This window comes from Platalea leucorodia (genome assembly GCF_965183815.1).
Source record: "Platalea leucorodia genome assembly, chromosome: Z".
Taxonomy (NCBI): domain Eukaryota; kingdom Metazoa; phylum Chordata; class Aves; order Pelecaniformes; family Threskiornithidae; genus Platalea; species Platalea leucorodia.
Genome location: NC_138858.1, coordinates 38,528,084 through 38,554,516, shown reverse-complemented (window position 1 = coordinate 38,554,516; position 26,433 = coordinate 38,528,084). Strand labels below are relative to the sequence as shown.

The 26,433-nt window shown below is 41.8% G+C and overlaps 1 protein-coding gene across 5 annotated transcripts in view; it reads right to left on the bottom strand.

The window, feature by feature from the left end:
- The window catches only part of FOCAD (focadhesin), a 122,574-nt gene extending 96,603 nt beyond the window's left edge, over nt 1–25,971 (bottom strand). For 3 of the 5 annotated variants that reach the window (XM_082335502.1, XM_082335505.1, XM_082335506.1), the window contains exons 1-6: nt 25,877–25,971; nt 17,561–17,666; nt 17,026–17,114; nt 13,902–13,976; nt 12,179–12,333; nt 6,886–6,990 (exon numbers count right to left, since the gene is read on the bottom strand). In XM_082335502.1, coding sequence (XP_082191628.1) covers nt 6,886–6,990; nt 12,179–12,333; nt 13,902–13,976; nt 17,026–17,082 — 392 coding nt within the window. In that variant the 5' untranslated portion in view covers nt 17,083–17,114; nt 17,561–17,666; nt 25,877–25,971. Of the gene's footprint in view, nt 1–6,885; nt 6,991–12,178; nt 12,334–12,770; nt 12,949–13,038; nt 13,239–13,901; nt 13,977–17,025; nt 17,115–17,560; nt 17,667–25,876 lie in introns of those variants that run through there. The other 2 variants (XM_082335503.1, XM_082335504.1) reach the window with 2 other exon arrangements.
- Between the last annotated feature and the right edge of the window lie 462 nt (nt 25,972–26,433).

The following is a 26,433-nucleotide window of genomic DNA, read 5'->3' as shown; positions in this document are numbered from 1 at the left end:
TCAGTGTTGTATTCAGCATAGAGAAAGTTTACCTCCACTCTCTGCACAACGTGCTCCAGTGCTCATAGTGAAACATTTTTCCTTATATCCAGTCAGAAACTCCTGGTTTTAAACTTATGCTCACCACCCATTGTTCTTCCACCAAGAATAAGGCTCTGCATTATTGGTAATCTTTCTTCTTCTTCTTCATCTACCAAAGGTCTTGGGAGTCTGGGGAGGTCCCTGCTGACTGGAAACTAGCCAACGTTATTCCAGTCTACAAAAAGGGCGAGAGGGAAGACCCAGGAAACTACAGACCTGTTAGTCTAACCTCAGTTCATGGAAAAATTATAGAGAAGATTATACTGGGTACTATTGAAAAGCATTTAAAGAACAATGCAGTCATCAGGCACAGTCAACATGGGTTCACAAAGGGAAAGTCCTGTTTAACTAATTTGATATCCTTCAATGATAAGCTTACCCACCTAGTGTGTGAAGGGAACATGGCAGATGCAGCTTTTTCAGATTTTAGTAAGGCCTTTGATACTGTCTCTCACAGCACCCTTCTGGACAAGTTGTCCAACTGTGGGATAAGCAGGTTGATGGTACACTGGGTGGAGAACTGGCTGGACAGCAGGGCTCAAAGGGTTGTAGTGAACGGGGCTACATCTGGCTGGGGACCGGTCACCAGTGGTGTTCCTCAGGGTTCAATTCTAGGGCCAGAATAGGGTTCAATATATTTACCAGTGATCTGGATGCAGGAGTTGAATGCACAATTAGTGAGTTTGCTGGTGATACCAAACTGGGAGGTGCTGTTGACCCTCTCAAGTGACAGGAGGCCTTGCAGAGGGCACTGGATAGACTGGAGCATTAATGGCATGAAACTTAACAAGAACAAATGCTGGCTTCTGCACCCGAGATGGAGTAACTCTGGACACAAGTCTAACCTGGGAGAGGAGTGGCTGGAGAGCAGCCTTGCAGAAAGGGATCTGGGGGTGCTGGTTGACAGCAGGCTCAATGTGAGTGTGCCCTGGCAGCCAAGAGGGCAACCCGCATCCTGGGGTGCATCAAACACAGCATAAGCAGCCAGTCAAGAGAGGTGATGGTCCCGCTGTATTTAGCATTGTGTGGCCTCCCTTTGAGTCCTGTGTGCAGCTCTGGGCCCCACAATTTAAAAAGGATGTGAAGGTCCTTGAATGCATCCAGAGGAGGGAAACAAAGCTGGTGGAAGGGCTGGAAGGCATGTCCTGTGAGGAGCGGCTGAGGACTCTGGGTTTTTCTAGTTTGGAGAAAAGGAGGCTGAAGGGTGACCACATTGCTATCTTCAGCTTCCTGAGGCAGGGAAGTGGAGAGGGAGGTGCTGAGCTCTTCTGCCTGGGATCCAGCGACAGGATGCATGGGAACAGCTCAAAGCTGCACTGGGGGGGTTTAGACTGGACACAAGGAACCATTCCTTTACCAAGAGGGTGGTCAAACAGGCTCCTTTAGAGAGGTGGCCAATGCCCCATGCCTGTCAGTGCTTAAGAGACATTTGGACAATGCCCTCAATAATAGGCTTTAACTTTTAGGGAGCCCTGGAGTGGTCAGGCAGTCAGACCAGGTGATCGCTGTAGGTCCCTTCCAACTGAAGTAGTCTATTCTATATATTCTTCAGTCCTTGGGAAGGTTGCAGTTAGGTCCCCTCCAAGTGGTCTCTTCTCCAGCCTAAACATACCCAATTCCCTCAGCGAACAGCATGTGTTCCAGCCCTGTGACCACCCTAGAGGCCCTCCACTAAACTTGCTCCAGTTTATCACTTCTTTCTTGTACTGGAGGCCCCAAAACTGGACACAGTGCTCCAGATACTGTCTCTAAGTGCCAAGAAAAAAGCATAATCATTTCCCTCAATCTACAGGCCACACTCCTATTCCTGTGCCCATCTTTCAAGTCAGTTATTAAAAATCTGGAGAAATTTTATTATTCTCATGGCTGTCTCATGAAGGCCTGGAAAAAACACATCTGTCAGTGTAAGCACAAGCTAACACGGATTAGATTAAGGGATAGTGTCATTGCAGCTGAAGTATCTTCATTGAGAACAGAAATTTCATACAACAAGACATGTCAAGCTAGCATATAAGAATCAGAGATTGGTAACTGAAACTGGCAAATTCAGACTAAAAATAAAAGAATGTATTTTCACCAAGGAAGAATCAGTCACTGGAACAATTTATCAAACTCAGAAGATAGTTGTTTTGGTTTTGTGAGGGTTTTTTGGTTGTTTTTTTGTGGGTGGGTTTTTTGGTTTGTGTTCTTTTTCCGCTGGGTTCTCCCTCTGCTCCTCAAACAACTTTTCTTCCAAAGAGTTGTGTTTCTGTTCAGGCAAATAAATAATTTGAAGACAGAGACTTTCAGAAAGCTGGCTGATGTAATAGACTACTTTAAGCATGTTCAGAAAACAGATACTAAGATCACAAGTATGCATTTATTACAGGTCTGGCCTTCATATTTGGGGCTAGAAGCCTGGAACTTCCCACATTCATTTCTCTAAAATTTGTTAATTTACATTAATGGTCTTCATATGTCCACCTTCTGTGATTTTGTAAACATTTTTACTAAAGTTACAGAGTCTTTTACAATCTGCGTATGAAGACTAGACAGGCTAAGGTTATTGCCTCATTGAAACTTTCCGAGATGACAGCATGCAAGAGACAAAAAACTTGTTGCCTGTCTGGTACTTGAATCCAGCAAGACTATAGGCAGTATCATTTATCAGGCAGCAAGCTACAAATACTGTTCACATACCATGCCAGGACCTTGAAAGTACTTAGCCCTGCGTAGACATACAGAGTTATAGCAGCTGCTCATTTCAATACCTTTGTCATTCTAAGAACTAGTTACTTTTCCTAGTGAGAAGAATATGTCTCCAGTCATCTAAGTGCTGCTATGACACTGAAGTCAGTGGAACCTTCATAAAGTCAGCACATGTGACACATCGATTCTAAAAGTAAAATGGCTTACTATCCAGAAAAAAAGCAAGGCTTTTATGACAGATTTTGTGTGTTCTGAAACCAATACAACTGCACTGAACTGGATGATGAAAGAGATCAGCTAAGCTCCATGGTGAACGGTGATTAATAATAAAACACCAAAATGTGCAGCCCAAAAAATTTCCATTTGATAACACTATTAGCAGTAGGAAAAATGAGGCGTGTAGATGCAATTTATCATCAATACTAACTTAAGAATTACTAGCACAGCACTGTAAAACGCACATCTTTAAATGACATTATAGTGCTACTACCCTAAATTATTGCCGGTCGGTTCAGGATAAAGCAAAATGCACTACCAGACACAGCAGCTATGCACCTGTAAACACATAAGTGTCTAGGGAAACAAAGATAAATCTTATGTGAGGGGCAACAATAAAACAAAAAATATTTTTAACTTTTAGGTCATCGTAACTTTTTTGTTGTATCTCTGAACACAAGAGAGCTCCAATCTGATTTAGGGCACAAATTCAGTGACAGATTGCTTTTTCTGTACGAGGAAACAACGTCTGCAGTCAACATACTTTTCTGCCTATGCAACTGTGACCCTGGCCCTTTCAGAAATAAGGAATAGCACTTTACTCCATCAAATATGCATTTTTAAAGCATTTTTCTACCTGCTCTGAATTTTGATTTCAGAAAGTTGGCAGCTCTCCAGAATTTTAAGACAATAAAAACATGGCGAATCATTAAGAATAATGTAAAATACTAGTTCATTAAAAAAAGTTAATAGCTTTCAGCAAAAATTTATAGCCAAAGTTCTGTACGTGCATGTCGTAACTCACCTGCACCGAGAACGTTGACAAGCACTCATCAAAAACTGCTCTTCCTTGCCCTCCCACTCAATTCAGCTTGAGCTTAGGTTACTGGACAGCTTTATTAATACGCATAGGAAACAGACGACTTTATGCCAGACAAGATAAAACCACTGGGAATGCACAGTGAGACCAACTTGCAGACCACTTCTGTCTCTGCTACAGCTGGTCCTAACTTGCAACAAAAAGTACAGATCATCCCATATGTGAATTTAAAAAAATCACATAACTTTTTTCACATATCCTTAAAAAAACCCTAGCATAGTTGTTTTCGTATTTATCCACACTGGAATACAAGTAATTAAAAAAAAAAGCCAAACAGTGGTATTTACACAGCTTATGGAAACAACTAGGAATCCCAAAATTCAGTGTTATATGATGCAGTTTTCTATCAACTTACTAGGGTGAAAGGAACATTTCCTACTTTCTGTAGGAACAGAGGTAAACCCTTCTCTATTTTTCAAGGTTAATCTGCTTACAGAAAGTAGAGAATCCCAGCATTAAAACTACAGAAGCTTCCCTAGATGAAATCAGAAAACCTATGTGGTGGGTTGAACTTGGCTGGCTGCGAGGTGCCCACCAAGCCGCTCTCCCACTTCCCCTCCTCAGCAGGATGGGGAGAAAACGAGATTAAAAACTTGTAGGTTGAGATAAAGGCAGTTTAATAAAGAAAAGCAAAGGCCATACTTGAAAGCAAAGAAAAACAAAATGATTTATTCTCTACTTCCCATCAGCAGGCAATGTCCAGCACTTCCTGGGAAGCAGGGCTTCAGTACGCGTAATGGTCGTTTTGGAAGACAAACACCTTCATAATGAATTTATCTCCCCTGTCCTCCTTTCTCTTAGCTTTTATTGCTGAGCATCATGCCATATGGTATGAAACATCCCTTTGGTCAGTTTGAGTCAGCTGTCCTGGCTATGTCCCCTCCTAAAGTCTTGCCCACCCCCACCTTACTGGCCTTTGAAGAGGTGGGATTGGGCTGGAGAGACAGCACTGCTCAGAAGCAGCCAGACCACTGGTGTGTTATCAACACCCTTCTAGCTGCAAATACAAAGCACAGCACTATGATGGCTGCTATGATGGGGAAAGCTAACTCCATCCCTGACAAACCCAATACAACGTAAACAGACAAAACCCCCAGAACTGCAAGACATTATTTTCTCCCATTTCTTTTCAGGAACTGTGCATGATATTAGATCATCACAAGCAGCAGTATTATAAAAGTAATTCTATTGTCCAGAATTAACATTGGTCTAAACCAAGTTTATTTATTACCCTGTAATACCGGTTTTAAAATGTCCCAAGAGAGATGACAATAGCAAACTACTTGAGAACATACTGGTGCTTTTTGATTCTTCGTTGATGATTTCCATATGGAATACTTTCGCAAAGTTGACAGCGTAATATATGAAAACCATAATAGGAGATTATTGTTGGTGAGCTATTGTATACATTCTTTTATTTCTTTCACAAATCAAGTTTTAATGGCACTTGATAGATAACAATTGTTGTAGCTGCATTCTAAGAAGTCACTGAATAAAGACAGGCCTTTCTGTACACTACAACCCAAAAGTCAGGTCTCAAAATCACAGGGCCTTCACATACTAGATCTTCAAAACAAAGTCAAACAATCTGACATCTCTATTCGTTGAAGTTAACTGGAAGCAAAAGTAAAAACAAAAAATGTATTGACTACTTATGTCTGATGCTTATTTTCAGTTCTCTATTACTTTAAACCATTCTGAATAATCAAATTTCACCTTCCTTGTATGTTACCAGCACTTTTTCCTTTGGTAGGTGGGGGGGGAAGAAAAGTAATAATCTTTCCTCACCCTACTGGGGAAAGGCTATTTCTTTATTCCAGCCACATCCTACTACCCTCTTTTTCACACAGAGCCTGGATTAAGTTGCTTTAACTTAGCCTCTTCTAGCAGGAAACTTTGAATAAGTTTATTTACTACTAATGAGAGAGTCTCCAAGAGAGTTCCATCTTACTACCCTTCATTACCTGCCTTTTCAATTAGAACTGTTGTATACGATCGTGGACTTTGTCAAAAGAACTGATATAGCTAGAAAAACAAAGGCACCCAGGATTTCAGGAATGCAAGCACATCCAGCACTCCAAAGTCTGTTTAATGTTTCTTCACCATTTCGTTTTGCTTAAGTAAAGACATGATTCCCATATTCCAAACAGTGCCTTTTATATCCTTAAAGCATTATAGCTACAGCCTGGTAAAATGATACCTCTTAACTGCATAGAAAGCAACTTGAAAAACGTTCATGACTTCTACCAAGCTCAGACCTTCTCCAGAAAAGATACAATAGCAGCTGTTAATGTCTGACTCATGGTTTCTCAAGAGCTGGATGAAGTCACTAAGATGTCCCCTCAGGAAGGCTGCTATTACATGACAAGCAGCTTTATATGAGTAGCTCCAGATGCATCTTTAAAACATTTATTTTTACATGGCAACCACTTCAACTGTAAAAGTATTTGGGAACCTTGCTTTGATAACAGGAATAGAGCAGGAAAAACAAGTGAGAGAGAAGTGGTCCACAGTCTTACAATAAAAGACTTACTAAAAGGACTATAAGCAATCATCCAGCTACTGTATTTGAACAGGTCCCAGTATTTATTTGTTCTTTCTCGCACACAGCTTTCATGTTGCCATTGCCCCTTTTGAGCTTATGGTGGCAATCTTATCCCTGTGCCATAAAACTCTAACACTTTCAACCAAAAAATCACAGAATCAGAGAATCATTTAGGTTGGAAGGGACCTCCTCAGATCATCTAGTCCAACCCATGTGCTCAAGCAGAGTCAGCTAGTGAAAGCTGCCCAGGATCACATGCAGTCAAGGTTTTGATATCTCCAAGGATGGAGATTCCACAACCTCTGTGGGCAACCTGTGGCAGTGCTTGATTACCTGCACAGTATTTAAAAAAAAAAAAAAAAAAAAAAAAAAGAGAGACAGACCGAAAGCCAGTATCAATACTTAATCTATGTTTTTTCTGGAAATCAGACAAAAAGTTATCATGGTATCTAAATAAAACAAATGTGAAACTAACCTGATTCCATACAGATTCCAAACAGCCTCATCTTCATCTTTTCCAAGTTGAATAGCTTGAATTTGTAGTAATTTCCAAATAGTTTTTACTAAACCATGCACATTCCTGTAGACAAAAAGAAATACACTACTGTCATGTATGTAGTTACATTAGTTGATTCTTCCATAATTCCATTCTTCCGTAAGCAGGGGAACCCAGGAACAAAACTGACACTCAAGCAACCTTAAGGACCTCCTAACATCTGCCTACACAATTTTGGGCAAGTTTTGCATCCACGTGTCTTAGTTTTCCTTTTTACCTAATGAGTAAAACAGCAGAGAGAATAATAAATGCATCAATTAAAACTTTTGATGGTTTGCTTCTACCATATCTTACAAGTACATTTGCTGTCCCCAGCTTAACTAGAACTGGTGCTTTTAATATGTTAAAAACAGAAAATTAGCTCTTCTCTGAATGGAAGTATATAGGTAAACATCCAGCATGGCACACAAATTTCAACCATGCCACTGTCTAGTAAGAGAAAGCAAGAGAAATCACACTGTCAGGAGATACTTGAGACATCTAGATTGTGCTGACTTTTGATCTCAGGAGCCAAGGACTACATAAAATAGATACATAGAGCTATTTTGTCTCCCTCCTCCTATGTTGTTTAATTTACCATTCAGGAAAACTCAAGAAACAACAGTATTTCTGGAATTTTGATAGGATTTCCCATATTCTCCTGCAGAGACGCTAATGAAATTAACAAAGTCCACCACAAAGGGGGGAAAAAAAGCTCTGTCACCATGCACTAAAGAGCTCAAGAAGTCTAGAGCTTATTACTGCTTGGCTGAGCTTACAAGGACAACTTTTAAAATTTTGCTCTCCTCTTCATAATTAAGTGCTTTCCACACCTTTCCAACCAGACCATGCCAGATCCAACCCAACACCTTCTCAAGAAAATAGCCTGGATTCTATAATGAAACTCTTTCACAAGGTGAAAATGTAGAAACGGGGGGGGGGGGGGGGGAAGTCATGGTTGATTCTTTGACTTTTCATCTAGAACATGCTATACAATTGCATCATCATCCCCTAAAAATCTATTAGGTAGTTTACTACTCACGTTAATAAATCATAATTACTCCTCACTTTATTCACATAATGAACATGAAGAGCTAAGACAATACACAATTATAAGAGATCGCCACCTGACAAAAAGTTATTTCTATCACACAGGGCAAGATAAGGGATAAAAAAGAGAATTGGGTGCTGGGGTTTTTTTTTTGTTTTTCTGTTTTACTGTTCCCCCTTCTTTCCTTCCTAGTGGGAAAAAAATCTGAGAGATCTATTTTATCTGTAATTCCACTTTTCCATCAGTGAATGGAAAACTGCAGGAACTCCCCAGATGGAGAGCTGCAAACAAGAAATTATGCAGAATTTATGCAACCCTCTCATAGGACAAATAATCAATCAATCATCCTCATCTAGCACATGAGCAAACTGAGAAACAGGAATATTAACTGTTTGGCATAGAGTGCAGCATGTTCCACAAACATCTTCCTAAATTATTACTGAATATACATACATTTAGACTTCTAAGCTATACCAAAAAGTCTGAATAAATTTAAGCAATTTCTGTCAAAGAACAGGAAGACTTTACGTGAACACTGTTAAAAGACAGGAGTTTACACACACAGGCTGGACCAACACCAGCACAACGATGTGTGGTAACAACATGTAAATCACAAAGAAATATCATAACTTGATATCTACAAACATTTTATTGAAGATTCAAAAATTGCAAATGCAAAGGATCATATGATTATAGAATCATAACCTAAACCCCCTCAAATCAGTCATAAAAGAAAATCGGAACACAGGCAAATACCACTTTTAACTGCCAGACCTTTACTATATGTACCACCACCTGCAGACAGACTGTGTTCCATAAGCGGGTATAGCACACCAGGGAATATCTAGAGGTTCCTGCAGTGCATCTCCCCACCAATAAATGGTTAGTTTCATATTCCAGATACAGGCAAAGTAATATATTCTGTCTTCTGTGCCTTTCATACTTTTGTCAACAGTGCTGGAAAACACTGATCCAGATCAAAACTGACAGAATACGCTTCTGTTTTCTTTCTTTCTTCCAAAAATGGACCAGTTATAAGATGTGCCTGTAATCTTTACAATAACTGGCTGTCATGACATCTGGCTCTCGAAACATTGAAATCTGACTATACAAGAAAACATGAGGTTTGACAGAACTCTGCTAGAAAGCAACCAACATGAAGGCATGTAGCAGGCTTCCAAATCCCAATACAGTCAACATAACACACAGAGGAGGAAGGAGAGCTTTTTGGATGGGCATAGGGGAGAAAGAGAGAACAGCAACCTTGTAGACACTTCATGGCTAGAAAGAGTCAGTTAAATGGGAATTTGCTAGCCCATTCCCCAGCTTCAATTGGGTAACTGTACAGCGAGGAGGAAAACAAACCATAACACACTGAATAAGAAAACAGGCTCCCCTGTTCTGAACCTCCTATATTGCTGGTCCTAATTCCCAGGCAAGAAGTGGGGGGAGAATGGCTGCTTTAGGCTTTGCACTCAGCTCCTGAATGCAAGCAGCACAATGGCATTACATATTGCAAGGATTTCCCCACCTCCTACAGGCATGGATGCTCAGGTGATAAAAACATTCAGAAAACATACATACACACAGAAATCTTTCTGACAATTTCTTAAAGATTAGAATAATCCATTATTTCACAGGTTTTTTAACAGATTGACTTGATTATTCATGCTCATTCATTATTGAAAACAGGCTGCAGTTTTCCCATCATCTTCTACACAGAAAGCTGGAAACTGGTGTTAAAAATGTGTAAAAATGTGCATGTATATATTTACAAATGTATACATATTTTGTATATATGCATACACACACAAACACACATGTAAGTACGATGTTCCATGAAGTTTAAACTCTTGTGGCATCAGAGGAAACTTAACAGCGAGACTAAGAGACAGTTATGGTACAATGATGCACCAGAGAGCTAAGAATAGATTCACATTTGTATAATAAGCAGATAGTGTGAACCACATAACAAGTCAACTCAAATAAGCACTGGATGTTCACCTCTGACAAAGCAAAATGTCTTTCCTAGCATGCAGAATTTGATATACCTGACAAAATAAACCCCACCAGGTGCACCAGCCCCTGCTAAATTCATCATAACAGAAGGAAGAGAAGCAAGAACACAACATGAGTAGTCTTTGTCAATAAAACATTCACCTAACTCCATTCAGCAATGAAAGGTGCTCAGCAGTTTCAAATGCCTTTCTGCTGGCTGCCACTGGCTGCTAATTTCATATTTACTTTATTTTAGAGACACAGTGCACACAGCAGTGTGAAGCCATGGAGCAAACCTGGATGAAAATTTGGCAGGGAACAGGATGACAAACAGCAGACTACAATTCTAAGAGAGTCGAAGGAAAAAAAAAAAAAGTATCAGCACTGAAATGAACCAATCTGAAACTGTCAGTTTAGTCAGCTCCTGAGGCTACAGGCATTTTAAACCCACAGACATCTGTGGTTAGACTATATACACCTCGCTGTGCAATCTACAGTAGATGTGGTTGAATTGTGGCAGCTTGGGGGGGTGGGGGCGGGGCATGGGGGAAGCTGCCAAAAAGTACATGAAAGGTTCCTGGGTAATTTGCCAGCACTTACTATAGCAATCAGTCATGTGTGTTGGTTTCGCACATGGAAAAATCTAAAAATGGTGTAGAAATGGGGCAGATCCAAGCCCTTTTAATACACAATTCTGATTTTGTTTTTAAGGTTAATTCAATCCTAAATACCCCATTTTACATTTTTTATTTTCTGAAGTACAAAGTTGTATTAGTATTTCATTTCCTTATAAACTACTGATACTGTAACAAAGCCTTAGCTGAACAGGAATTTCATGTTTCTTAGTCTGGAAGCCACAGCTAATGAAACTTTCCCTCCACCTTACTCCACAGGACCCAGGTTCTCATAGTCTAAGCACAGGTGCTTTTACTTCTGTTAACAGTGCAGATTCTTCCCTTAACCCCAAGCTGAACTAGTAAAATTTTGTCATTTGGAGGACAGTGGTTTGCAGAAATTATTCATATTATAAAAGTATATTTACAAAACCTTTCCTAGAGGTCCATAACCACCTATCATAAACTCAGCATAGAATCAGCATCATCACAGCAAGATCCTAGCTGTAAACAAGCAAGTCACAAGGAGAGAAACAGTCTTTTTTAAAAATAGCTGATTTCTTAAGCATTTCACTTGTTTACTCAAACCTAAACTCATCTTTGGCTCAGACTGACTATGACAAACATCAGCCTAAAACTGATCATGTGAAGGTTAGAAGGGGTGAAAAACGTGTCTTGAATAGCGTGGTTCTTGCAACCTCTATGCTGAGCCCACCACCGTAATACATCACAGGTGTAGCAGCAATTAGCTGGCTTGGCTAAAAAACAGCTCTAGCATTCTCTAGGAAGAGAATGAGAAGGCTTAGTGCAGAAATCTAGTTAGCTGCCAAAAATCAGAAGAGAGAAGAATAACCAAAGGAACTTTATAAGGTTGGTAGATTTGAATGGAAACATCTTCCCAATCATCATTTGACTTCTCATTTATAAATTTTATGCACAGTGTCTTTTTCCCCCACAACTGCATTCTCTCACTATGTTGCACAGGCAGTCTAGCTCAAAACACCGTTGTGAGATGTAGGCATTATATTTGCAGAATTTTGTAAGACGAAGTAGCTGCAGAGTTAGGTGAAGTGTTTTTTTTTTTCCCCTCAGCAGACAAGGAAATAAAATGCAGCATTCTTAATCCCCACCCACAGTCTTATGGTGACTCTATTTCAGCAACTAGTTATTTGGACAGACTGATTAGGAAGTTATTTCCCTCCCCCATAATGGAAGTTGTTGCCATTTTCTTCCCCATTCCCCATGACAGAGGCAACAAAATCAGGCAGTGCATTGATTTCTGAGGTTCCACAGTTCAAAGTTCAGAGCATTAGTCTAAACCGCTAATGATTTCAGCTTCCATGCATAGGATACTCTATGAGTTCTTAAGTCAGACCCACACTGTCACACTGCCAAAACGAAAGCAACAGCCTTCAGCAGATTGGCAGGGCAATGCCAGTCCTTAATGCCACAGCTTATTTGAAGATACCATCATTTACAGAACCTTTCCTCTTCCCCTGTATTTACAAGGGAAAAGCAATGACTGATAACGAGCTGACAAACGACACAAAATCAGGCAACCAAACGCTACCTTGCTGATGGAATTAGGTTGAGTGCTCCATGAAGAACATAGTCGAGTTCAGCATGTTTCTCTGCAACAAGTGCCACCAACCCCTCAGAGCAGGCTGTTCGCAAGGCCACGTTTTCACTGCAGCACTTCTCCCAAAGCAAGTTCAGAGCAGGAGTCTGAAGTCAAAAGCATGAGACATAAGCAATGAGAAGGCTGACACTGATATCTCTTCATTCATCTCAAACACACTTTTAAATAAAAACCTGCTCAACAGCTTCTCCTGAAGTCTTAGAAAGCACAAGAGGGGAAGCTGGGGTACAGATTCTACACCTCAGAACAGCCTTTCCTAGGATGGCTCCCACTTTCCTGCCCCTTACTGCCTATGCTCTCAGTAGGGACAGGAGTCTCTGAGAAAAGGGTAAGGCAGATAAATTTTTCAGTTGTGCCTATGCAGGTAAGCTATCATCAATTTCAGTTTCCTTAAAAAAATCAAGATGCAACTGGAGACAACTCAGGAACTGCTATGTCAAACTATGTCTACAGCAAAGTGTAGTGCAGACAGCTAGAGGAAGGCATACTACGGTCTATCCAGAAGTAAGTCGTCTTTACTCACCATATGAAGTCCTCAGTTCTCTCCATTTGCTAGTAAGCACAAAGATTTGGCAGTATCCATCAAAACTGCTGCTTGTTTTCATGCTAAATTTGCATTCACAGATTAGTTTGCTGACTTTGTAGCTTCCAAATGGAGAAACAAGGAATGTTTTTCAACAACTGAACACTGCAAAACACTCCTGAATAAAAAGGGAGCCTGTAATGTCTAAGTGGCACAATCTTCTGCTTCTTAGCATTTTAGAAGGCAGTGCTGTATTTCAGTTTAATACCTTCACGGGGTGGCAAATGGGAACAGTCAGCTTGTAGCTCAAAACAGAATGTCACTTGGAAACATGATTATGATCAGGACTGTTGGAGGAGCTTCTGTTAGAGAAACTACACACCTCCAACAATCCTGCACATCAGAACTCAGCACTTCTCAGGTTTGGGGTTGCTAGTTTGGGGCGGGGAGTGGGTTTAAGACATCTGACTGGGAGGAGAAAAAAAAAAAAAAAAAATCGACAAATCATTTTCTGCTCATTTCTGTACAAGTCAGCTTTTGCAGAGGGAAAACAGAGGAGCAAATCGTAACTAAGACCTCTCCTACACTGCTGTGACATTTGCAAATGCCAGCATTTCATATGCCTCTCAGTTAACAAGACAGACCTGCACTTAAGTGAGCTTGACTCAACTAAAAGGCAAAGTATGCCTTTGCACCACGCTCTCTCAAAGAAATATAAGTTCTACTTAGCTAATATGAAATATAACACCAATACAGGCATATGAAATGCGAGACTTCTTGAAATTTTTACAGTGATGTAAAAGACTTTCCTACTCAAGTGACAGTGTCTCACTGTATGGCACTTTACTTGCAGTAATGTAAATAAACTCAAATAAAACTCTCTTAAACTGAGCATAGCTAGATGTTGGTATTCTGCAGAATTAAGACTCCTGCCATTAAGACTTCTGATGGAAGTAAAACTGCTCTTCTCATCCCAGAGATTTACCATTTTCACCTGTATTCCCAGACACATATTGCTAACTACCTTACTTCTGGATTTATTAAAATTACACAATAGGGAATGGGAAACCATAGAAAAACATAAGCACATTTGGATGGGAGAGAAGACAGAAGTCAAAGAATGCCACAGACCTGGTCAGATGCCTGTCTAATCTTCTCTGAAGAAACTTTTTCTTTCAGTACTGCAGCAATCAGATGACCCACTGCCTAAAAGAGGAAAAAGAAATAAACACATGCAGATCAAGTGTTACTTTTCAATTCTCCATTAGGAAGAATTTACACTGCTGTTGCATATGATCATTTTATCGTGACCTGAAATACCAAACTTACTGGTATGGAAGCTGAAATATGTTTTAGGGCCAAAAATCTCCGTAATGATGGCATATTACTTTTTACTGTTTTCCTGAGGCAGAAGAGAAACAAACCTCCATAGGGCTCCACATAGATCCAAGGGTCTCTTTGTACAGAACCTCTTTTAAGATTAGAATCAGGTACATACTCAGGAATTGCAGATATTTTAATGCATCAACTGTAATAAGACGTTTACAGTTCCACTGCTGTACAGATCTCAGTGTGCTTAACAGCACTGGTAATTATTAAATCCTTTACTATATAGGGCAGCAGAAGCAAGAGAGGAAGCGGAATACAGCAAATCTAAGCAACTTGCACAAATTTTTGCATAACAAGTTTTGCTAAACATTGATGACAAACATACTATCATACCTTAAGCATTTTAAATAACCCCTAGCATCGCTACTGCCAGAAATGTTTCTTTCACTTTAAACAAGGCATTTGAAGTTAACAGTATTCCTCATAAAGCTATTCTGGGGCAGAGATCATGAACAAGATTTAAGTTTTCAAGGTCCTCCAAAAAAATGCTTCAGTTCTGAAGAACAAGGGCTTCAGTTCTAAAGAACGGCATATGTTTGTTCATTTGAGTTTTAAGATTAAGCATATCACTTTATTTTAATAGAAGGAATGTCTTATTTCCTCAAACTGCCTTCAAAAATCTAAATGTGGACTGAAATACTGAAATACCCTCAAAGGCTTCAGAGTGTTTGAATCCAGGCTTTTGTTTTCTGACTCATCTCTAATGCCTTACTCTGTCTTGTTTCATAATCATTGATCCTGCTACACAGAAAACCCTTTCTCTGAGAGACAGAAAGACATCTTTTCATAGTAAGAATACAAAAATGTTTCAGATGATCAACGTACCCAGAAGAGCAGCTGCATCTACTCTTCTATGGTAAGGAATGATCCTTACTTTTGGAAAAAGTAAACGAGGAAGCCCGCAAGAAAAAAATAATAGTAACATTTCTGTTTTGTTAGTGTATTAAAAAACAGGAGCAGATTATTTTAAATGTTTTCAGGTTCCTTCTCCTTTCAGGATTTATTTACACTTCATTTAGGTACTAGTTGCTAGCCTTGACATGACAAACAGTAGCACTCTGAGATAACAGTTCACATTTCCAGGAAAGATGACACTTTAAACCTTCCTAGACTACAAGGATTATGCCTTTCAAAGGTTTGGATATGTACTCTAACACAGTTGACTTAAAAAGACAGTTTATTATTTGGTAATCTTACTCTTGTGAAAACAGAATGAGAAATCGGACAAAGTCAGATATTTATCTCTGTTTTTCTGCAGCTATCCTATTGCAAGAGCAACAACATGCTCCCCAGGCAGATTAAATCTTTTTTAGTTCACTTACCAAGTGAATCTTCTATTATTTTTTCTGCTTATAAGGAACTTCAGAAATTAATTCACACCCACATCCTTACAACACTTTCATTACACCGGAAAAGGGGCTTATCAGTAGAAAGTCTTTTGGAGTGAGCTATACAGGAAAATCAAAATGTAGATTATCCCACTGCATTCCAAGAACTTGATTCAGCAGTAAAACTTTTTGACCTACAAAACTATGCTCAAGTTCCTCACTTCGCTGATCCTCCTCGTCTGTGTACGTTACATGCTTTGCAGAGCAGGTATCTTGGTTGATCCCAGAAAGAGAAGACATCTGTCACAAAGTTGAATCCTGGCCTGATGATAGTTTGAAGATTACAGCACGCTTTTCAGGGGTCACAGAATATAAGTTGAAAGTAGCAAAATCACCAAAGCACAGCACAGAATCAACCAAAGCACACCAGTAGCCCTTAATGATGCACAGCTGTAGTGATGAGCCAAGACATTTCAGCAATACTTGTACCATGGGGACATTCTTCTGCACTGAAGAAAAATTAACTGGTTCAAAGATGCCGAGTCCTACTCATCAAGGCTAGTAATGATGTGAACTCACCTGCAGTACAAGACGCTTTGCTAGACTTTAGATGAACTCTAGCTTTCAGGGACATGGCTTCCTCTCCTAAATGCCAAGTTGATCACACGAGGACTTGTGTGTCTCTCTTGCAAACTTAATTATTGTAAACCAATTTAGACTGAGCTGAACTGAAAAGGCAGACAGCAGGTTGCACAGACTGCGTTCACATCAACTTATGCTATCAAACAAATGGCTACATATTTAATCCTGAATTCAAAACAGGGAGAGGAAGAAAATGGGGAAGTTAGCAATGATCTTACAGCTAAAGAGATATATTTTTAATACTGAAATGAGAGATGACCAAAGCAAGGAAGGTGTATTTTTTTAAACAGAGCCTATTACTTTCTTCCATCTTGTCCATTAAAAATACTACGATAAACACTTCATGCACACGAGAAAGTTTCAGGTGAACAGGATTAGGAGCCATTGCATGGATGTGAAAATAAAGGGGTTTGGTCTGCTGATCACAGTGGAGCTGTATACAGTTATTCTTTGATGACAGACAAGACTGCAGTAGTTCATCAGCTCTCATCACACAGGAGGAAAACAGATCAGTCCTAAAGACAGTTCTATAAAGTATTGTCAAGTATTTTGGCCCCATACTTGACATCTGGTAACTCCTGGCTTCTCTTGAGATCAGAGTCACTAAAAACCATTTGGCCCCACTTAAATCTTCCAGTCCTGGAAAGTTTCTGATATTCCTATGGAGACTTTCCAGTGATAAGTAATTATGTCCAATGTTTGGATTATACAGAGAGGGGAATTAGCATTTATTTGCAACTTCAGAATACCCTACTTCTATCATTTTCTGCCTTTGAAGCCAAACAAAACAACCCCAAAAAAGTCTTTCTTATTATCTTTTTACAGTCAGGCAGCAGGCCTTGGAACAAAGGCTCCACAGACAAATCAGTTTGTTCAATGCTTTTAAAAAAAATTACCTGTGACTGAATAATCGCATTAGGAAATTCAAACCGCTTCTTGATGTCATCCAACATTTTGGCTCTATCATATGACACTAACTCTCACTCTGCAAGAGAGATTAAAAAAATACAATTAAGACTATGAAAGAAAGTGTGCTATTTGCCAGAAAAAAAATACACAAGATTTATGTTGTACTTAACAGAAGATGTAAGCATTAAAGCATTTTCTTCCCCCTCCTAAGTCTACCATATCACCTTGCTTTATGGGCTTAAACCCAAGAAGTGCTGAATACTCATTGGTCTTGCACAACAAATGGGTGATCGATATTTCTTAAAGCTAGAGCAAATATACAAGTTCCATATGGCACAGCATATGTGTATTCTGAGAGCATTTATCCTTGAGAGCATATTAAGTATTTCTCATTGACTTGAAAATGGGATGGCTCAACAGGAGAGTTCACAGTTTCTAAAACATGATTTAAAATACAAAAGTCTTCACAAATTTTTCAGTTATTTCATGCAAAAACAGAAATAAAACAAACAAAAGACCCACCTGTGAGACTGTAAATGGCAATTGTAATTAGGGTCTGGTACGCTTCACCAAAAAAAACCCTCCTCTGTAAGCTGGAATATGCAGGCACTCACAAGCACACAGGAACCTAAATTGGAGAGAAATCAGAACTCAGCATACCTTGTGGCACACCAACAAAACTGATGGCCAACAGCAAATATTCAAACATTTCCGTTTACTGTAAACACACCTCCAGTCACTTGGGATGGTTTCCTTAAAAAAATAAAAAAACTAGCACTTGCTGAAAACTAAGTGTAATCCTTTGCAATAAGCACTGAGAAAACACATTCATGCACAGTACTCCAGTTTCAACACATGCTGTCAGTGTGATGCATTCAGAATCTTGCCACTTATTTTCAAAAAGATGGAATTAAACCCTGGAAACATGCAAATATAGCATGGGCCACAACAAATACCATTCACAGCAGGAAAACCCCAAATTAATACTTATCACCTCAATGAATATAAATTCCTGGCAGTTAAACAGCAAAATATTCCCATATACTTGTGAATTACATTTCTGGAAGTTTAAGAGGAAAAAAAAAAACCACCTGTTAACTGCACTCAGAATGATGCTAGTATGGGTTTGTGTTGTTTAGGACTGATCCATTTAATTGCATTTTGAGACAATAGGTGTCCATATAATAAATGAACACACATTAAACTAGAGTTAACATCTTGCTTTTTTTTTAGAAAGAAATATGATCACTACAGCAAACAATTCCAGACATACCTAGAGCTGTTGAGCATGTCTAATGACTCCAGTGGATCTAGATGCATTCAAGCTATTTGTATATACCAAAGGAGTCACAAAAAACATCCCCCTCCAGTTCTATCTAACAAGCAGCAAAATGATGAAAGGTTTCTTCCTGGGTAGTTTTGACACAAACACACTTGAATTGTATGGTATCTGCCACCACGTGATTTGTATTATTCACATTAAAAGGAGAAACTACAGTAGAGGATCATTAGAAGCACAGTACATACTTTCAGTGGAAGCACAGATCAGTTATTCCAGGCAGACTAAAGTCTATTGCCTTCCCAATCAGAAGCAATTCCTCAATTTCAATCAATCTACACTAAATATCTACAAGATATTTACAATGCAACAGCTATATCAATGCAATTTAATGAATTTAAATACCATCTGAACAGTTCTTCAGTCTTCGGCATTTACTTTCAGCAAAGGTACTTGCGTGTGCACATGGAATGCCTGGAAATTTTACAGAATCACAGGATAATTAAGGATGGCAGAGACCTAAGGATGCCTCTAGTTCAACCTCCTGTTGAAAGGAAGTTCAGCTATGGGGTCAGACCAAGTTGCTCAGAGCTTGGTCCCATCAGGGCTTGAAAATCTTCAAGAACAGAGAAGGCACCACCTTACTGAGCTGTCCTGATTGATAAACGCTTCTTCTTCATCACTAGCCTGAGCTTTTTGCCACGGACTGTGGTGAAGAGCCTGGCTGTGTCTTCTTCATCGCCCTCCCATCAGTGCCAGGGCCACTGTTGGGTCCCCCTGAAGTTGTCCCTCCTCCCAGCTGAACCAGCCCCAGTCCCACAGCCTCACCTCGCAGGGCAAGGGCTCCAGCCCCACTGTCTCAACGGGGTCTCCTGAATTCATTCTTGCTGGTCAGTCTCCCTCCCATACCACAGGATCCAAAATGGGACATGTTGATATGAGGTCTAATGAGTGCTGAGCAGAGTGGGATAAATCCCACCCTACCCTGGCTCCCCAGGCTATGCCCTGCTCACACTGCCTGGGGCACTGCCTGTGAGGGCCCATGGCCATCTCCACAGAACTGCTCCCCAGCCAGCCCATCCCCAGCCCTTACTGTAAGGGCTGGGGCAAGACAGGGCATTTGTCATTTTTGAAATTCCTGAGGTTCCCATCAGCCTTTTCCTCTATTCTGTCCAGAAGGTGGCCCTGCCAGTGGTAAAATATCCTACCTTTGACACAAGAACACTGCAAGACACAGTGTTGAAAGCCTTGCTCAGGTTGAGGTAAATGACACCTATTGCTCTCCACTTATCTACAAATCCAGTTATTTTATCCCTTGGTAAAGGCAATCAGGTGGGTCAGGTATAATTTTTCCTTGGTAAATCCATACCCAGGTTTGCTCTTCCCAATAAGAATCACTGAATCAGAGTTTAGGTTTGAACAAAGATCTCCAGAGGTCACCTAGTCCAATCCTGTCATCAGAACTGGTCTGATTAGATCAGCTTGCTCTAAGCCAAGTCCAGTCAAGTCCTGAAAACCTCCAAGAATGGAGTTTCTCTAGGTAAGTTGTTCCAATATTCAACAACCCTCATGGTAAAAAATTTTTCCTAGTACCCAATAGGAATTTTGATTTGTATATAATATAATCTTAATTTGTATATAGCCAGCTTGTGCCTGCTGCTTCTCATCCTATTGCGGTGCACCTCCAAGAACAGTCTGGTTCCATCTTTTCTGCATTTTCCCACCAGGTAGCTGCAAATGGCAATAACATCCCTCCTTTGCCTTCCCCTCTCCAAGCTGAACAGGCACAGGTTTCTTAGCCTCCCATTGTACATTTCGTGCTGCAGACCCCTGACCATCTTGGTGGCCCCTACTGGACTTGCTTCAGTGTCCTTCTTGCACTGGGGGTCCCAAATTCTGAGGATAGCACTCCAGACGCTGTCTCACAAGGGCCATACAGAGGGGAACAATCATGGTTACAGATGTCACATTCTTACTAATATAGGCCAAGATGCAGCTGGACTTCCTTGCTGCCACACTGCACTGCTGCCTCACGTTCATTTTGGTGTCTTCTAGGACAGCCCATGAGCACGTTCTCTGTAGACCTGCTTCCTAGGTAGTCAGCCCCTGCCCATATTGGTGCATGGGATTATTTCATTCCAGATGCAAGACCTTGCATTGTTCCATGTTGAAGTGCAAGAGGTTCCCATAAGTCCATTTCTCCAGACTGTCCAGGTCCACCTGAAGAGCACCATACTTACCAGTGCTTTGACAGCTCTCTGCAATTTGGTGTCAGCCACAAATTTGCTGAGTGTCCTCTAGCTCATCATCCAAGCCCTTAATGAAGGCACTATGCAATGTTGGGCCCACTACTGATGCCTGCAGGACACCATTACTTGCCAGTCTGATAAACTTTGCACCACTGATCATCAACGTTTGAGCCCAACCATCCGGCTAGTTTTCCACTTACTCAGGTCACGTTTCACCCATTTGGTGATGAGGAGACAATGGAAGACTATATCAAAGGTCTTGGTAAAGTATACAACATCCACTGCCCTTCTTCTGTTCACAGCACAAGTAACCTCATTATAGAAAGCAATGAGGTTGGTCAGTCAGGCATGATTTGCCCTTGGTAAATCCATGCTGACTGCTCCTAGGCACACCCTGGGTTTTTTTGCATCTAAAAATGGCTTCTACAAGGATATGTTCCCCAGCCTTCCCAGGGACTGAAATGATACTGACTAGCTTGTAGTCAACTGCATCCTCCTCCTCCTTTTCATGCCCAGAAACGTGCTCAAGAGGACGCATTCCATGATCTTCCCACAGACTGAAGTTGACATGCTTGTTGTACTCCAGACTGACTTTTTTCCCTTTTTGAAAATGGGTTTGCGTTTGCCTTTCTGCAGTCATTGCAGATCTCCATGACCTTTTGAAGGTTAACAGAGAGCAACCTCACAAGGGTATCAGCCAGCTCTCTCAGAACCATGAAAATGTCCTACTTTTCTTTGTTCAGCACTTTAGTATTAATGTAACAGTAGAAGCTCCTCCTGTTGCTGTTGTCATCCCTTGCAAGTTTCAATTCACACTGAGCTTTGGCTTTCCTAACGCACCCAAGCAACGTTTCTAAACTGCGCCTCTGTAGACTTCTCCTGCTTCTGCCTCCTGTATGCTGCCAGTTTTGCGCTGGAGCACACTGTTTAGTCTCCCAAAACATCTAGCTGGTCTCTTAAGTATTGGGATAGTCTTTCCTTGCACCTTATGCTGTGCTTATAGCTCTGCCAGCTTTCCTCAGCTCCTTCACCCTTCAAAGCTACCTCTTACAGGGTCCTACCAAAGTGTCCACGTAATAAGTCAAAATCTGCTCTCCTGAAGTTCAGGGTCTGTACTCTGCTACTGACCTTCCCCATCCCACTCTTTGTGGGCTCTAGCCATTTACAACCAGAGGTACCACAAGGAAGTAAAATCTCACTGTAGAAAGAGGGAGAAAGCTGCATCCTCAGTTGAACAGATACTTGCATAGTTCCTGATCTGAACTTTAGAATTGGAAACCAGATGAATCAAAAATAAAGATACCACCCTGCACATTGCTGCAGAACTTAGATGGCAATGCAACTGCAAAACATTGCAAAAAATGCAGGAATCCACTGCATCCAACTCTAACGGCATTTTTTGAAGAGCCCATTAAAAACATACAGTATTGGAAACCTGACAGGCTAGAAATCCAATGCCATCACCCTTAACTACAAAAAGAACTTCAAGCATCACAATAACATCATCAAAGCGCTTCTGTCCATACTAAACGAGTCTGCTGAGTGGGCATGGATTTGCCTACATGCTTAATACTAAGTAAGTAGGGTTCTCTTTCTTTAGAAATTACATAAAAGAAGTAGAAGCTATAAAATATAGGTAGGCTAAAACATTCAATGTTCAAGTATTGTGAAAAGAAAAAAAAGAGAATAAAGCTTACTTTTAATACAGTTTTATTATCTACTTCCCACACGGATTTTGCAGGGGTACAAAGAGCAGAAAGTTTTTTGTCTCAAATACATACTTAACAGAGTATCTCCTCATAACCAGGCTGTTGAATGCTATTATTTCATACTAGTAAAATACAAATATTAAATGCTATTTTATAGTTCTCTTAATCTATGCATATTATTTCATAGTTATTCACCTGTGCAAAAATAAGTCTTTCTTCTCACTATACATTATTTGGAACACTTTCTCTCTGCTGACTTTGCAGCCCCAAAGAAACAGATCATGGAAGATGATTACTGGCAGTATTGTCAGAGTACCATTAACATTTTATCCTTCTCAGAAGAGGAAAAAAGTTCACAGACAACATTTAGCAAATTTTAAAATTACCAAAAGAATAACTTTAAGGAAGTTGTACCCAGTCAAAGAGTAGTGGCTACTGTTCTTTGAAAGCTTTGAAGATATATGCTTTCATGTAACATTCATGTTGGCATCTGGAGGTCATCCAGACTTAGCAGTTCAAGACTTATTAGAAAATGGTTAGGAATTGCTACATGCATTCTTGAGCTGGGCACACCTCCCCGTGATACTATTTATTCATTTACATCCCACTTCTCAAAGCGTCATTTCCAGTCTTCCCAATACCAAATAACCTCCGTGGAAACATCACGCAATCATTTGTGCACTCAGAGTGATGATATAACGAGACAAAGACAGTAAGAACTGTTTAGGAGAAGCACAACTGCTGTTGGTAGTAACTGCAGAGCCAAAAGAGAGTCAAAATCATTGCAGAAAATTCCAAACAGGATTTATAAAATGGAACCTCAGCACTATCTAAATCTGGAGTTAGTAAAAAGAAACCCTTTCTTAACCCAGTGTCTTGCTTTTTGGCACCGAAGATGTGAACGCTATCAAGATTAGGTCACGACTTACACACGGAGAAAAGAAAGAAATAAATCAAAAAGCTGAGGGTTTTTTCCCCTTCTTCAGTTTAGGTAGCTACTTTAATTTGGAGACCACTTTTATTAATTTAAAAAAAAATTCTGAACAACTGCTTTGTCACCTTTAGGAACCATGGTTGCTGCCCACTCTTGTCAGTATGCCAAGCCCCTTCTATAAATAGGTACAAGCATTAGTATTTCTTGCAGCCCCTTTCTCTGCTTCCCAGGAATGGTGCAATTTCCACACAATAATCCCAAGAATTGGAAAAGCAAGAGCAGAGTAGTGTTTCCTACTTTTGGCTGTCTTTCACCACAAAAACAAGGAGCACTAGGCTCATGAGAGCTCATGAGGGTCTCTTCAGCCTATCAACAACAGCCTTGAAAACTACTGACAAGCTTTACCCCAGCTTACATCATTTGGGACAGCATTCTGTCTCCAAAAAACATTTAGCAGAATCTTCTTTAACATTAACAACTTAGAGCACTGTGTGATTTATTTCCATGTTGTAGCTGACAGAGACATGTTATACCAAATACAACCCTTGCAAAGGAAGCAGCATCACCCTGAAACAAATCCATCTATATCCAAAACAAGCTCCACAGGAGCAGTTCTTTCTCATTTCACTACCTCTAGAAATACAAAAAAAAATACAGGAATACTACGAAAGGGAATAATTATCCTGGAGATCCTTACAGTAGTCTTCTCCTAACATACTGCAAAGGACCCTGCCAAAATACCTCATCTCAGCAGGCATACACTGGCTACTAAACATCCCCAAACTTATCCCATGTACACCAGCAGCCTATCTTGTTAAGCTGTAACTAATTACATCTCACTTCTCCTGACATTGTTTTTTGTTTGTTTGTCCTAAGCTGTATTTTTCCTATTCTCATTGCTGAAGAGGCATGCTATACCATCAACCACACAGCCAAAAAAACACCCACCTAAACAAACCCCCAACACACATGCACACTAAAGATAAAGAGAAAACAGATAAGGTATAGGAAAGGGAGCCTTGCTTGTTTTCCCACCATAATCAATGTGAATGGTAAGCACTTGTGGTGGGTTGAGCTTGGCTGGCTGCCAGGTGCCCACCAAGCCACTCTGTCATTTCCCCTCCTGAACTAGACAAGGGGACAAAATATAATGAAAGACTTGTGGGTCAAGATAAGGACAGGGAGAGATCGCTCACCAATTACCATCATGGGCAAACCAGACTCAATTTGGGGAAATTAATTTAATGTATTACCAATCAAATCATAGTAGGATAATGAGAAACAAGAACAAATCTAAAACCACTTTCCCCCCACCCCTCCCTTCTTCCTGGGGTCAACTTCACTCACTCCCAACTTCTCTACCTCTTCCCCCCGAGCAGAGCAGGGGGACAGGGAATGTGGGTTATGGTCACGCTCTTCCCCTGCTCCAACACACAGTCCCTCCCACAGGAGACAGTCCTCCACACGCCTCTCCAATATCTGTCCTTCCCATGCGCTGCAGTTCTTCACAAAGTGCTCCAGCGTGGGTCCCTTCCACGGGGTGCAGTCCTTCAGGAACAGACTGCTCCACAGTCTCCTTCAGGTATCCACCTGCTCTGGCATGGGGTCCTCCACAGGCTGCAGGTGGATATCTGCTCTACCGTGGACCTCCACGGGGTGCAGGGGGCACAGCCTGCCTCACCATGGTCTTCACCACAAGCTGCAGGGGAATCTCTGCTCTGGCACCCAGAGCACCTCCTCCCCCTCCTTCTCCACTGACCTGGGGGTCTGCAGGGCTGTTTCTCTCACACATTCTCACTCCTCTCTCCCAGCTGCTGCTGTGCAGCAGTTTTTACCCCTCCTTAAATATGTTGTTATCTCAGAGGTGCTACCACCATCACTGATGGGCTTGGCATTGGCCACCGGTGGGTCTGTCTTGGAGCTGGCTGGCATTGGCTCTGTCGGACACGGGGGAAGCTTCTGGCATCTCCTCATGGAAGCCACCCATTCTAGCTTCCCTGCTACCAAAACTTTGCCATGCAAACCCAATGCGGCATCTAATGCCAAGATGGACAAGCACTGCTAATGCAACTGAACCAGAAGGGGTTCTCATGGCACTACACCTTCAGATCTGGTCCATACCAGTTTGCCAAAAGTAATTATGACACGGTAAGCTACGCTAAATCACAGAACCTTATCCTTGGGAGCACTGAGATCACATTTCCTATAGTCATTGTCTTTTGCTCCCTGTTAAGGACTCTTTATTCAAACCGGTGTTCCTGCCAAACCAGCGGAACGGGAACACCTGCAAACACTCCCGCCGTGCGTCACACGTGCAGCACTTCACAACTCCTCAAAACAACCAGGTTTAAATAAAAATATAAACAACCCCCCCCATGACTGACTAACGGCAGCAGTCGTTGTTACAGCGCTGCTGGCCTCACGGCCAGACCCGGACAGCCCCGAGGAGCGGCCCCAGGGGAGATGCGGCCCCCTCCTCGTTCGGTCCCCGCACCCGCCCCGCCCCGCCCCGGCCCGGCGGCCCAGTGCCCTCCGCCTCGGCGCTAGCGGCGTCCCCGGCGCCAGGCCCACCCGCGCGGCCAGCCCAGCACAGCCGCCCCCCAGCCGCCCCGCCCCGCCCCGCTCCGCGCCCCTCACCTCCCCTCCCCTCCCCTCCCCTCACCTCACCTCACCGAGCGACCCGCCCGGCCGCCGCGGCGCCTCCTGCCCGCTCCCCGGCAGAAAGCGGAGGCCGGCGCCAGCGTGAGACCCGGCCACCCCCAGGGGCGAAGGCGCCTGCGCGGCGGATGGCGCCTGCGCAACGGCTGCCGGGCGGCCGCTGGGGGCGGGGGGAGCTGAGGGAGTCCCGAGCGGTGACCCCCGAGCGCTGTCCACGGTCACGTAAATCCGTCGGGTTTTTGAACGGTGCCATCAGAGCAAGACGGGGCTGAGCCACCGGGACGCTCCTCCGTGACGCGGGAGTGTGAGCGCGCCGTGAGGGCAGCATGGCTCCCCGCTGCCCGGGCCCGCCTCGCCTCGCCTCGCCGGTCGTTGGTTTCACATGGCCGGCACTTTGGGCCCAGGCTTTTGTGCGGGATGCGGAGCATGAGGTAGTCGTCTAGTGCTGGGCCAGGTTTGGACTCTTCCGTACATCCAACCCGAAATGCAAACCTTAAATTTATTGCCAACCTTAAATCCAAAGACATAAACAGAAGCGATATAACTTGTGTTGAAAAGGATGAGGT